General features: G+C 45.1%; 1 protein-coding gene across 2 annotated transcripts in view; it reads right to left on the bottom strand.

The window, feature by feature from the left end:
• The window catches only part of LOC144513495 (uncharacterized), a 29,308-nt gene extending 17,225 nt beyond the window's left edge, over positions 1 to 12,083 (bottom strand). The window contains exons 1-4 of one of the 2 annotated variants that reach the window (XM_078244588.1): positions 12,007 to 12,083; positions 10,884 to 10,923; positions 7,602 to 7,690; positions 589 to 3,292 (exon numbers count right to left, since the gene is read on the bottom strand). In XM_078244588.1, coding sequence (XP_078100714.1) covers positions 2,513 to 3,292; positions 7,602 to 7,619 — 798 coding nt within the window. In that variant the 5' untranslated portion in view covers positions 7,620 to 7,690; positions 10,884 to 10,923; positions 12,007 to 12,083 and the 3' untranslated portion in view covers positions 589 to 2,512. Of the gene's footprint in view, positions 3,293 to 7,601; positions 7,691 to 10,808; positions 10,924 to 12,006 lie in introns of those variants that run through there. The other variant, XM_078244587.1, reaches the window with a different exon arrangement.
• Positions 12,084 to 15,003: the final 2,920 nt, after the last annotated feature.

Here is a 15,003-nt window from a genome sequence, read left to right as displayed (position 1 = left end):
TTCTTTGTGCGTAATGTGCACAATTTTTATCCTATCAAAATTATTTTTATTAACGTTTTGTCCGGCCCATCTGGAGATGCTACCTGCCAAATTTCGTGCCGATCGGTTGAACGGTCTGGGAGGAGTTCGAAAAAGTAGGTTGTTGATAAATCGTGATTTTTCACGCATTAAAATCTAGGCGGAAATGGGCGGGGCCTATATCACGTGATTCAGTTGGATCCAGAGAACGCGTGGATGTATGGTTTTTAAATGTCTGGTGTACGGTGTGGGAGTTATAGGGCCAACCGCGTTTTTTCTGCTATAGCGCCACCTAGTGGTGGAAATGGGTGAATTGTTGCACCTGAGGTCCTTGCGGAGTTTGGGACCAGTCCTGAAAAGTCATAGTTTTAGGCGGAGAAGAATAATAATCCTTACAAAAACTTGCTACCGCTGGTTCTTGCAGACTCGGGCTTGGACCCATAATAATATTATTAATAATCACATTTTATCTACCAAGAGATTAATCAAGGAAATACTTTTATTTATTTATTTAGCACATGTTAAAAACAACATTACATTTATACTAAGGAAATACTAAGGAAACCCTCAGAGGGCATGCTGGGTACATTTATTCAGTGAAAGGTGAAGATAGAAATACATAAAATAGACACACAAAAAACATAAAAACATAGATTTAAAAAAAACATTAAAAATATAACAAAATTAATAAAAATTTAAAATGTAAAAACAAAACTTTTAAAACATAAAAAGCTAAAACCTATAAAAATGTAAACAACTTAAAAAATATAAACCCGGCCCAACATCTCAGACTCTGTCCCAGCCCGCATATCAATTTAGGTTCCAAGTATTATGAGTAGTTCTCTCATAGACAGACCCTCCTCCACAGAGCTGTGAAGGAAGGTCTGTCTAGTCCCCACAGCATTCCTGGATGGGAGAACAACCTGCTCTGGTTTATTGGCATTTCTTTAAACCAATCACAATCATCGTGGGCGGGGCTAAGCTCCGGACGGAGCCACGGTGCCTCTGCTAAATAACCTCAGGAAGGAGCTTGTTTTGGTGGAACATGTGAACGTTCAAAAGTAGTTTTAGTCGTGAAACAGAAACCTCAGATTGGACAGATAGTCTAGCTAGCTGTCTGGATTTACCCTGCAGAGATCTGAGGAGCAGGTAACCATAGTCCTCATGAATCAGCCAGAGGTTAGAAACCCAACACAGAGACAGAGGAAGGGGACGGACATCCGGCGGCACCTGAACAATCCCGGATGTGGAACGTCGTTGACATAGACTAGGTTCACAGTAGATTTTGGCTCACCTAGTTTTTGCCACTTTTTTCTGGATGTTTTTTTTTAAAAGGTCCCATGGCATGAAAATGTCCCTTTATGAGGTTTTTTAACATTAATGTGAGTTCCCCCAGCCTGCCTATGGTCCCCCAGTGCCTAGAAATGGTGATAGGTGTAAACCGAGCCCTGGGTATCCTGCTCTGCCTTTGAGAAAATGAAAGCTCAGATGGGCCGATCTGGAATCTCCTCCTTATGACGTCATAAGGGGAAAGGTTACCTCCCCTTATGACGTCATAAGGGGAAAGGTTACCTCCCCTTTCTCTGCTTTGCCCGCCCAGAGAATTTGGCCCCCCTATGAGAAAGAGAGACATCATGGCTTTCAAACAAGTGAAACATGGCAGTTGGGCAGTTGTTTTTTGTTTTGTAATGGCGTGTATACTATTGACCTGAAATGAGTTTAGCTCGCCATTCCCATAGATGGCGTGGGCCTGGGCACTCTTGTTATAATCAAAAGAAGAACGAGTGGAGCAGAAGTAGTTTAGTCGGCGCAAACAATGGCAAACCTCATAGAAAGAATTATTCAACCTGCTCCATCCTCATTGAAGGCGAGAGTTTGGGCACATTTAGGCTTTTATATCCTCGAGGGGAAGACAGAACTTGATAGGATAGGAATCATGCTATATGTGGGCTTTGTAAAGCGAAAGTTAAGTATTTTGGAAACACCATAAACTTGAGAACTCCCATGGTAAGCCATCACCCAGAAATCAACATTAAAGACGTGGACCAACAACAACCTAACGTACCTAACATGCCAGTCAACCAACGCACTCTTTCAATGCTGAATTAAATGTATTTGAAAGCTGGCCAAAGCTTGGCACTTTGCAGGTTTTAGTTGCAGAAGTTTCTATTTTTGTATAAAGACATATAAAGTAATATCAAACTACATTTATTTGTTGTTTCTTTTCTTTTAAATTGTATGTTGACTCTCACATGGGAAAAGTAACTACATTTACATACTGTGAATCGGGGTTTTTTGTTGTTTTTTTTAAATCGAATCGTGACATTTTCTGAATCGTGCACCCCTAATATCCAGGATAACATCCACGCTGTTCAGAAGATAAAGTTACTGCTGGTCAGCCTTCAATGTGGAGAGAAGATCAGAATATAACAACACAGCTATCAGGGCATGAGGAGGAGGCAGCAGGAAACAGCTTGGCTCTGAAACATGTTCACTACGAGGCGGTGTGGAGGCGCTGGTGTTTTTTAAGGTGACTACTGTGAGAAAACGTCTTCCCACATTGATCACAGCTGTACGGCTTCTCTCCAGTGTGAATGAGTTGATGTCTTTTTAGGGTACCCTGTTGTGTGAAAGCTGCCCCACATTGATCACAGCTGTAAGGTTTGTCTCCAGTGTGAATGAGTTGATGTCTTTTTAGGTAACTCTGGTCTGTGAAAGCTGCCCCACATTGATCACAGCTGTAAGGTTTGTCTCCAGTATGAATGTGTTGATGACTTTTTAGGTGACTCTGTTGTATGAAAGCTGCCCCACATTGATCACAGCTGTAAGGTTTGTCTCCAGTGTGAATGCGTTGATGTCTTTTTAGGGTACCCTGTTGTGTGAAAGCTGCCCCACATTGATCACAGCTGTAAGGTTTGTCTCCAGTATGAATGTGTTGATGACTTTTTAGGGTACCCTGTTGTGTGAAAGCTGCCCCACATTGATCACAGCTGTAAGGTTTGTCTCCAGTATGAATGTGTTGATGACTTTTTAGGTGACTCTGTTGTATGAAAGCTGCCCCACATTGATCACAGCTGTAAGGTGTGTCTCCAGTATGAATGCGTTGATGTCTTTTTAGGTGACTCTGTTGTCTGAAAGCTGCCCCACATTGATCACAGCTGTATGGGTTGTCTCCAGTATGAACTCTCTGATGAATCTTTAAATATCCTGATGTTGTGAAGGATTTGTCACAGTGCTGACAGCAGTGACGTTGGACTCCTCTTCTTCTCGGTTTCTATCAACAGACAGAAAAACAGAGAGTGAGTTAGTGAGGTGCCATGCTGTAGCGATCTATCTTAAACTAGAAACAACATTTAGAGCATGTCTGTGGAACATTGTTTGACTGATGCATTGCCTTTCTTAAGTATCTGCAGACATCCCCATTATGGAGTTGCATTATGGGAAATGTACGATCAAGTGTTGGTTAGTTTGTGATAAATAAACAACTTTTTATAATATTGAGGGTGTCACTAATTTCAGTCAATCGAAAGACTAAAATTAAGTCACAATCTCGAATTTTGAATAAAAAAATGGAACCATCGATGCTGTCACGCCCCTATGTCCTGTCGGCTCGCTAGGCTGAAAAAAACACACGTGTAGCCTGCTCAAGGTAGCCCATTTCCTGATTGATTCTACCACTACTCCAGTGGAGGCGCTAATGAGCCAGACACACACACAGTAGCAGAAGAAGACCTGCTACACGATCGCACTCAACTTGAGCACAAATGAGGTAAAAAAACAAAACAGGAGTGAGTCGGTCCATTCTCCCGGTTCAGTGACACGACTCGGGTTAATTAACCAGCTCTTCGGTCAGTTCGTCTGAAGTGCAGCCAGTCAACCTCCTCTAACTTATCTACACCAGTCAAAAGATAGCATTGCAACTGCAGATGTAGGAAACCCATCGACAGAACTGGAGCCCCCTCCTCTTTCACTGAAGTCTCCGGTGTGAAAGTATTTGGGATTTCCAGTGAGTTATATTGACAACGTTCGCATTGTCAACAAAAAAGCCACTGTTTGCAAGCGCTGCTATGTGAGTTACCATATTCTTCCACTGGCAGCATGACTAACAATAAGTTATCGGTGTGGTATGTTCAACTGTTTGGAAATAGTTTGTTTAGACCAGAGATGTATAGTAACGAAGTAGAACTACTTCACTACTGTACTTAAAGCCCCAGTGTGTAACGTGTTTAGTTGTTCATTATCAAAATCTGTGTTGCCCGTTCACAAACTTGTCCTTTTCCATGAATATTTACCACAAACATCAATTCCAAGAATTCCTATTGGCTTGGAATTTTACATTTGCGTTTGCATCCATATTCATGCTCCATCTTGAAATACGTTAGCTGGGAAGGGACATACTGCTCCACCTTTCACGTTTTTGACTCACAGCTGCTGCTAATAGGTATCGTAGCTTCCAACATCAATCTTTGACTCCAACAACCACGGCTGATAGACGGCCTTTTGTACACCTTCGCTTTTTTTAAGCATGAAGGCTAGCGTAGCTGCAAGACGTACTGTGAACTGCCCGGCGAAAGAGAGTTGACTGCGATATATGATCTGAACGCTAGATGGGAGAAATTCTTACACAATAAAGCTTTAAGTACTAAAAGGCTGTATCTGTACTCTACTGGAGTATTATGTTTTTCCTCCTACTTCACATTTTTACTTCAGTACATATTTTCGATGAGTTTAATAGTTTTACTCCAATACAATTTTTATGTCCTGCATCCATTACTCGTTACAATCATAAAAATGTTACGAATGATTCCGAACGTAGTGTCACGTAGTGGACACGTGGTACGCTCCATAGGGTTTGTCACGTAGTGGACACGTGGTACGCTCCATAGGGTTTGTCACGTAGTGGACACGTGGTTCGCTCCATAGGGTTTGTCACGTAGTGGCCCCGTGGTACGCTCCATAGGGTTTGTCACGTAGTGGCCACGTGGTACGCTCCATACGGTTTGTCACGTAGTGGCCCCGTGGTACGCTCCATAGGGTTTGTCACGTAGTGGCCCCGTGGTACGCTCCATAGGGTTTGTCACGTAGTGGCCACATGGTACGCTCCATAGGGTTTGTCACGTAGTGGCCCCGTGGTACGCTCCATAGGGTTTGTCACGTAGTGGACACGTGGTACGCTCCATAGGGTTTGTCACGTAGTGGCCCCGTGGTACGCTCCATAGGGTTTGTCACGTAGTGGACACATGGTACGCTCCATAGGGTTTGTCACGTAGTGGACACGTGGTACGCTCCATAGGGTTTGTCACGTAGTGGCCCCGTGGTACGCTCCATAGGGTTTGTCACGTAGTGGACACATGGTACGCTCCATAGGGTTTGTCACGTAGTGGACACATGGTACGCTCCATAGGGTTTGTCACGTAGTGGCCCCGTGGTACGCTCCATAGGGTTTGTCACGTAGTGGCCCCGTGGTACGCTCCATAGGGTTTGTCACGTAGTGGACACATGGTACACTCCATAGGGTTTGTCACGTAGTGGACACGTGGTACGCTCCATAGGGTTTGTCACGTAGTGGCCCCGTGGTACGCTCCATAGGGTTTGTCACGTAGTGGACACATGGTACGCTCCATAGGGTTTGTCACGTAGTGGACACGTGGTACGCTCCATAGGGTTTGTCACGTAGTGGACCACGTGGTACGCTCCATACGGTTTGTCACGTAGTGGACACGTGGTACGCTCCATACGGTTTGTCACGTAGTGGCCCCGTGGTACGCTCCATAGGGTTTGTCACGTAGTGGACACGTGGTACGCTCCATAGGGTTTGTCACGTAGTGGACACGTGGTACGCTCCATAGGGTTTGTCACGTAGTGGACACATGGTTCGCTCCATAGGGTTTGTCACGTAGTGGCCCCGCGGGTGACTTTGCCTTGTATACCAGCCGCAGTGGCATCTTGGGTGGAAAAGGCCGTGATGCCGCTGCAAAATAGCGTCGGGAAGGAACTTGTTTTGGTGTAACGTGTTTCAGTCGTGCAACAGAGTTCATCATTTGATTGGTTTTCAGCGCTAGTCCGTGACACATATAGCTGAGCTGAGGCGCATTGACAAAACGTACAGCGAAAGATCGTGCAAAACATTTCAGACCGTCCTGTCAACCTGTATACATTTTAACATCAATGTACGCTGTGACGATTTTTTCTCTCTGAAGCGACTGCTGTTTCAATCCTGTCGGCTGTCTGCAGCGGGCGAGGCTGCTTCTCCTGCGACTGACACACAAACACACACCATCACACACGGTGGATGCAGGAAAAAACGGAGATGAGACGACACAATGACCTAAATGGGGACAGTTACACTCGTTATTGTAAGATCAACGATAAGTTAAAGTCCAATAACTACTTTATCAAAGCGTATGGATGTGTCCCAGCCCAGGATAGTATGTGTGTGTGTGTGTGTGTGTGTGTGTGTGTGTGTGTGTGTGTGTGTTTCCCAGCCCAGGATAGTATGTGTGTGTGTGTGTGTGTGTGTGTGTGTGTGTGTGTGTGTGTTTCCCAGCCCAGGATAGTATGTGTGTGTGTGTGTGTGTGTGTGTGTGTGTGTGTGTGTGTGTGTGTGTGTGTGTTTCCCAGCCCAGGATAGTATGTGTGTGTGTGTGTGTGTGTGTGTGTGTGTGTGTGTGTGTGTGTGTTTCCCAGCCCAGGATAGTATGTGTGTGTGTGTGTGTGTGTGTGTGTGTGTGTGTGTGTGTGTGTGTGTGTGTGTGTGTGTGTGTGTCCCAGCCCAGGATAGTAGTGTGTGTGTGTGTGTGTGTGTCCCAGCCCAGGATAGTATGTGTGTGTGTGTGTGTGTGTGTGTGTGTGTGTGTGTGTGTGTGTGTGTGTGTTTCCCAGCCCAGGATAGTATGTGTGTGTGTGTGTGTGTGTGTGTGTGTGTGTGTGTGTGTGTGTGTGTGTGTGTGTGTGTGTGTGTGTGTGTGTGTGTGTGTGTGTGTGTGTGTGTTTCCCAGCCCAGGATAGGAAATGAACTAACAATGTAAAGATCAACAAGCCACTGGCAGATAGCCTATGTCCAAATTTGATTCATTCAATAATTATTTTTTGTCTTAAATCCACCAGCCATTTTCATATTAGACCAACATTTGCAACTTTCACTGTCTTTTTTTTTTGTTGTTTGTTGTTTTTGTTTTTTGTCTTTAAGTTGTGAACTGTCTTTCACAACTTCATTGCAACAAAAATACAAAAGACATCGCAACTTTTATCGCAATTTTTTACAAAAGCTCCTGCAAAATCAGACATTTTGAGCCGCAACAATCTGAGAAACAGGCCGTGAATGTTACTGAGAGATGAGTCAATATTTTTTCGTTTTGTTCATTAAACATGTAGGTTTACAATTACTGTAGAATATGACCAAACACAATTTTACCATGGTCTCGCACCCTTTGTTTTCATTACTTTTTATTTGCCTATATTAATAAAATATGTATTAATACTAAAAAAAAATGTATGTATTCAAGCAATTCAAAATATACTAGTGCATTTTTATGAATTTGAATTCCCGGAAAAAGTGGCTGGTAAAAAAACAGTGATTTCACCTTTTGTGGAGAAGTCATTCTTGTTCTTCAGTGGGAACTAATTCCAGACGGACGTCCTGAAGTCAGAAGTGTCTCGTCCCACAGATGAGCTGTGAAGTCAACAAACAGAGACACACCATGAGACAGGAGACACTCCACACTATAACATCACTATACTCATATACTATCAGCTGATCAACAAACAGAGACACACCATGAGACAGGAGACACTCCACACTATAACATCACTATACTCATATACTATCAGCTGATCAACAAACAGAGACACACCATGAGACAGGAGACACTATAACATCACTATACTATATATATATATACACACACACACATACATATACACACACACACACACACACACATATATACACACACTCAGCAAAAAAAGAAACGTCCTCTCACTTTCAACAGTTTTTATTTTCAGCCAACATGCGTAAAACGTAAAAAAACTACTACCCTTCCTGCAGGCTACAGGAAGAGACCTCCCTGCCTCATGTGGTCCCTTCCTGCAGGCTACAGAGAAGACCTCCCCTGCCTCATGTGGTCCCCTTCCTGCAGGCTACAGGGAAGACCTCCCCCTCCCTCATTTGGTACCCTTCCTGCAGACTACAGGGAAGACCTCCCCCTCCCTCATGTGGTACTCTTCCGGCAGGCTACAGGGAAGACCTCCCCCTCCCTCATGTGGTCCCCTTCCTGCAGGCTACAGGGAAGACCTCCCCTCCCTCATGTGGTACTCTTCCGGCAGGCTACAGGGAAGACCTCCCCCTCCCTCATGTGGTACCCTTCCTGCAGACTACAGGGAAGACCTCCCCCTCCCTCATGTGGTACTCTTCCTGCAGACTACAGGGAAGACCTCCCCCTCCCTCATGTGGTACTCTTCCTGCAGACTACAGGGAAGACCTCACCCTCCCTCATGTGGTCCCCTTCCTGCAGGCTACAGGGAAGACCTCACCCTCCCTCATTTGGTCCCCGTCCTGCAGGCTACAGGGAAGACCTCCTCCTCCCTCATGTGGTCCCCTTCCTGCAGACTACAGGGAAGACCTCCCCCTCCCTCATGTGGTGCTCTTCCGGCAGGCTACAGGGAAGACCTCACCCTCCCTCATGTGGTCCCCTTCCTGCAGGCTACAGGGAAGACCTCCCCCTGCCTCATGTGGTCCCCTTCCTGCAGGGTACAGGGAAGACCTCCTCCTCCCTCATGTGGTCCCTCTTCCTGCAGACTACAGGGAAGACCTCCTCCTCCCTCATTTGGTCCTCTTCCTGCAGACTACAGGGAAGACCTCCCCCTCCCTCATGTGGTGCTCTTCCGGCAGGCTACAGGGAAGACCTCCCCCTCCCTCATGTGGTACTCTTCCTGCAGACTACAGGGAAGACCTCCCCCTCCCTCATGTGGTGCTCTTCCTGCAGGCTACAGGGAAGACCTCCCCCTCCCTCATGTGGTGCTCTTCCTGCAGGCTACAGGAAGACCTCACCCTCCCTCATGTGGTCCCCTTCCTGCAGGCTACAGGGAAGACCTCCCTCCTCCCCTCATGTGGTCCCCTTCCTGCAGGCTACAGGGAAGACCTCCCCCTCCCTCATGTGGTCCCCTTCCTGCAGGCTACAGGGAAGACCTCCCCCTCCCTCATGTGGTCCCCTTCCTGCAGGCTACAGGGAAGACCTCCCCCTCCCTCATGTGGTCCCCTTCCTGCAGGCTACAGGGAAGACCTCCCCCTCCCTCATGTGGTCCCCTTCCTGCAGGCTACAGGGAAGACTCCCCCTCCCTCATGTCCCCCTGCAGGCTACAGGGAAGACCTCCCTCCCTCATGTGGTCCCCTTCCTGCAGGCTACAGGAAGACCTCCCTCCCTCCCTCATGTGGTCCCCTTCCTGCAGGCTACAGGGAAGACCTCCCCCTCCCTCATGTGGTCCCCTTCCTGCAGGCTACAGGAAGACCTCCCTCCCTCCCTCATGTGGTCCCCTTCCTGCAGGCTACAGGAAGACCTCCCTCCTCCCTCATGTGGTCCCCTTCCTGCAGGCTACAGGGAAGACCTCCCCTCCCTCGTGGTCCCCTTCCCGCAGGCTACAGGAAGACCTCCCCCTCCCTCATGTGGTCCCCTTCCTGCAGGCTACAGGGAAGTTCTCTTCCTCCCTCATGTGGTCCCCTTCCTGCAGGCTACAGGGAAGACCTCCCCCTCCCTCATGTGGTCCCCTTCCTGCAGGCTACAGGGAAGACTGTCCCCTTCCTGCAGGCTACAGGGAAGTTCTCTTCCTCCCTCATGTGGTCCCCTTCCTGCAGGCTACAGGGAAGACCTCCCCCTCCCTCATGTGGTCCCCTTCCTGCAGGCTACAGGGAAGTTCTCTTCCTCCCTCATGTGGTCCCCTTCCTGCAGGCTACAGGGAAGACCTCCCCCTCCCTCATGTGGTCCCCTTCCTGCAGGCTACAGGGAAGACCTCACCCTCCCTCATTTGGTCCCCTTCCTGCAGGCTACAGGGAAGACCTCCCCCTCCCTCATTTGGTCCCCTTCCTGCAGGCTACAGGGAAGACTACCTTCTCCCTCATGTGGTCCCCTTCCTGCAGGCTCATCCTGACATGACCCTCCAGCATGATAACGCCACCAGACATACCGCTCATTCTGTGCGCGATTTCCTGCAAGACAGGAAAGTCACTGTTCTGCCATGGCCAGCGAAGAGTCCGGATCTCAATTTCCATTGAGCACGTCTGGGACCTGTTGGATCGGAGGGTAAGGGCGAGAACCATGCCCCCCAGAAATGTTCGGGAACTTGCAGGTGCCTTGGTGAAAGAATGGGGTCTCACATCTCACAGCAAGAACTGCCAAACCTGGTGCAGTCCATGAGGAGGAGATGTACTGCAGTACTTAATGCAGCTGGTGGCCACACCAGATACTGACTGTAACGTTTGATTTTGACCGTCCTTTGTTCAGGGACACATTATTCCATTTCTGATAGTCACATGTCTGTGTAACATTGTTCAGTTTAGTTCTTAGTAGTTGAATTTTGTTATGCATGTTAAGTTGGCTGAAAATAAAAGCAGTTGGAAGTGAGAGGACTTTTTTTTGCTGAGGAGTCGGTAATAATGTCTAAAATGAGGCCCTAAGGCCTGTCAAACCTGACTCCAATATATTAATTCCTGCGCCTTCTTACATCGGACTTAAGTTTCCTAGAACACAAGGATCAATCTGACACACACACACACACACACACACACACACACACACTTTTTAAAACAGAAGCAAGAGTCAAATGACAGAAAAGCCCAGTTAGGTGTTCTTCCTGTCTGAATGGAGCTTTACATTCGGGCCAACGCCAATCAACAGGAACCAATGTTTCCTGCTGAGAAAAAAAACAGGAAGTGAGAGCAGATGTGGAGGAAGTACCCATATCCGGTACTGCAGTTGGAGTACCTCAGTATTGTCCTTAAAGTGTAATTCATGTATTTTTTGAAGCCTGAAATCACCGTCACCAAACTCCACCAGACTCCAATTAAATAATCAGGACTTTTATCATCGTAAAACACACTTCATTCAAAGTGGACAGAAACTAAATCAAACTACCAAAAGCCGTCTTGGTTCATCTTTCCACTGTTCCAACAATCACCACTCTGGTTTGGTTGAAATAAACCCTTAATTCACCCATTTACATGTGGAGATATGCTGGCTCTATACACGCTAAAAGTCCTGATTATTTACATGGAGTCTGGTGGAAATATGCTGGCTCTATACACGCTAAAAGTCCTGATTATTTACATGGAGTCTGGTGGAGATATGCTGGCTCTATACACGCTAAAAGTCCTGATTATTTACATGGAGTCTGGTGGAGATATGCTGGCTCTATACACGCTAAAAGTCCTGATTATTTACATGGAGTCTGGTGGAAATATGCTGGCTCTATACACGCTAAAAGTCCTGATTATTTACATGGAGTCTGGTGGAAATATGCTGGCTCTATACACGCTAAAAGTCCTGATTATTTACATGGAGTCTGGTGGAGATATGCTGGCTCTATACACGCTAAAAGTCCTGATTATTTACATGGAGTCTGGTGGAAATATGCTGGCTCTATACACGCTAAAAGTCCTGATTATTTACATGGAGTCTGGTGGAGATATGCTGGCTCTATACACGCTAAAAGTCCTGATTATTTACATGGAGTCTGGTGGAAATATGCTGGCTCTATACACGCTAAAAGTCCTGATTATTTACATGGAGTCTGGTGGAGATATGCTGGCTTTAGCGTATATAGAGCCAGCATATCTCCACATGTAAACGGATGTTTTAATGTTTAAAAAAAGGATCTTCCTCTTTAACTAAAAGGTCTATCTCTGTAGGGATCCATCCCATAATGTTGTCAGACACGTAGAATAATAAGAGAACAGAAAAACAGAACTTTTAGTGACGTAAACAAACAGTTTCTCACCGATTCTTCCGTGTTGTTGGATCCACGAAGATTTTCTGAAATGAGGAATTTCAGACCGGAGAACATGTTAACCCTTGGGGGGGAAACATGCCCCCCCTCCTCTAACAATACGGCATTATAAACCTACCTATATACTTCATAATTAAGTAATATAATACTGTGTAATGTGCATTCATCACTGACGCAGATCAATGTCTTTTTTTTAAGTCTCCACCCCCCCATTAAACCTCAAAGTGGTTTGGTCCGCCTTCCTCAGCATCAGAACTGAAAACTGACCCCCCCCCCAGCCTTTTATAAACAGACAGTATATAAACACAGATATACAGGTGAGTAAGGTGCTGGTGAATAGAGATGACATATTATTATATATACAGTTGGAGGTGTGACTGAGTAATAAATAGATAAATACGCATCGCGCAGAATAGGAACGGATCCAGGGAAGACGGGTACAAACAGAGATGGTTTTGGGACGTGTGGACGGGTTTTTCCAACGTTTTGGTAACTTTTTTCAACATTTTCCAACATTTTTATTACTTTTTGTGACGTTTTGGTCACTTTTTACAACATTTTTATCACATTTTTCAACATTTTTATTACTTTTTGTGACGTTTTGGTCACTTTTTTCAACATTTTTATCACATTTTTCAACATTTTTATCACTTTTTTGTGACGTTTTGGTCACTTTTTTCAACATTTTTTATAATTTTTGTGATGTTTTGGTCACTTTTTTCAACATTTTTATCACTTTTTTCAACATTTTTATCACTTTTTTCAACATTTTCATCACTTTTTGTGACGTTTTGGTCACTTTTTTCAACATTTTTATCACTTTTTTCAACATTTTTATCACTTTTTGTGACGTTTTGGTCACTTTTTTCAACATTTTTATCACATTTTTCAACATTTTTATCACTTTTTTCAACATTTTTATCACTTTTTGTGACGTTTTGGTCACTTTTTTCAACATTTTTATCACTTTTTGTGACGTTTTGGTCACTTTTTTCAACATTTTTATCACTTTTTGTGACGTTTTGGTCATGTTTTTAATTTTTTTTATCACTTTTTCAACATTTTTATCACTTTTTCTGACGTTTTGGTCACTTTTTTCAACATTTTTATCACTTTTTTCAACATTTTTATCACTTTTTGTGACGTTTTGGTCACTTTTTTCAACATTTTATCACTTTTTTCATCACTTTTTGTGACGTTTTGGTCACTTTTTTCAACATTTTTATCACTTTTTTCAACATTTTTATCACTTTTTGTGACGTTTTGGTCATGTTTTTAACATTTTTTTATCAGTTTTTTCAACATTTTTATCACTTTTTCTGACGTTTTGGTCACTTTTTCAACATTTTTATCACTTTTTCTGACGTTTTGGTCACTTTTTACAACATTTTTATCACTTTTTCCTACTGAGGCGGTCCTGTAGCTGACCTTTCCTTATCTCCCATCTAGAGCTGCTTTTGAGCGCTCCTCGGCTCCTCTTTGTCCCCAGATTGAACACGGTTAGGTCACCAGAGGTGTGTAAGCAGGCAGGAGGGGGGCCAGGTTGTGGTCTGAGCAGCCCAGCAGGGGGAGGGTAAAGAGATGGATGTCTCTTTAGTGTCTGCATACAGCAGATCCAGTGTTGTCCCTTGTGTGGCGTTTAACACACTGGGGAAGGTGGGGGGTGTTGACGACAGGGGGAAGAGGGACTGTGGGTGTGATGTCTGCAGCCGTGACACGACTGCGTGAAGGAGCTCACATGCAGCTGTAGCACAGTGTGAGTGTGTGTGAGTGTGTGTGTATGTTTGTGTGTGTGTGTGTGTGTGTGTGATATATATAGAAAGATTTTTTTATTGATTTATTTCAGTAATTACATTCAAAAAGTGAAATGTGTATATTATATTCATTCATCACACACAGACTGATATATTTCAAATGTTTATTTCGTTTGTGATGATTATAACTGACAACTAATGAAAACCCCAAATTCAGTATCTCCAAAAATTAGAATATTACTTAAGACCAAAACAAAAAAGGATTTTTAGAAATGTTGGCCAACTGAAGGTATGAACATGAAAAGTATGAGCATGAAAAGTATGAACATGAAAAGTATGAACATGTACAGCACTCAGTACTTAGTTGGGGCTCCTTTTGCCTGAATGACTGCAGCAATGCGGCGTGGCATGGAGTGGATCAGTCTGTGGCACTGCTCAGGTGTTAGGAGAGCCCAGGTTGCTCTGATAGTGGCCTTCAGCTCTTCTGCATTGTTGGGTCTGGAGCATCCCATCATCCTCTTCACAATACCCCATAGATGATCTATGGGGTTAAGGTCAGGAGAGTTTGCTGGCCTGACCTTAACCCCATAGATGATCTATGGTTAAGGTCAGACCAGTTTGCTGCCCTGACCTTAACCCCATAGATCTTCTATGGGGTTAAGGTCAGGTGAGTTTGCTGGCCAATTAAGAACAGGGATACCACGGTCCTTAAACCAGGTACTGGTAGCTTTGGCACTGTGTGCAGGTGCCAAGTCCTGTTGGAAAATGAAATCTGCATCTCCATAAAGTTGGTCAGCAGCAGGAAGCATGAAGTGCTCTAAAACTTCCTGGTAGACGGCTGCGTTGACCCTGGACCTCAGAAAACACAGTGGACCAACACCAGCAGATGACATGGCACCCCAAACCATCACTGACTGTGGAAACTTTACACTGGACTTCAAGCAACGTGGATTCTGTGCCTCTCCTCTCTTCCTCCAGACTCCAGAACATAACTTTGGACCACTCAGCAGCAGTCCAGTCCTGTTTGTCTTTAGCCCAGGCGAGACGCTTCTGACGCTGTGTCTTGTTCAGGAGTGGCTTGACACAAGGAATGCGACAGCTGAAACCCAGGTCTTGCATACGTCTGTGCTTGGTGGTTCTTGAAGCTCTGACTCCAGCTGCAGTCCACTCTTTGTGAACCCCCCCCCCACATTTCTGAATGGGTTTTGTTTCACCATCCTCTCCAGGTTGCGGT

Source organism: Sander vitreus, unplaced genomic scaffold (genome assembly GCF_031162955.1).
Source record: "Sander vitreus isolate 19-12246 unplaced genomic scaffold, sanVit1 ctg265_0, whole genome shotgun sequence".
Taxonomy (NCBI): domain Eukaryota; kingdom Metazoa; phylum Chordata; class Actinopteri; order Perciformes; family Percidae; genus Sander; species Sander vitreus.
The sequence above is the reverse complement of the archived record's forward strand: the minus strand, read 5'-3'. Positions and strand labels throughout refer to the sequence as shown.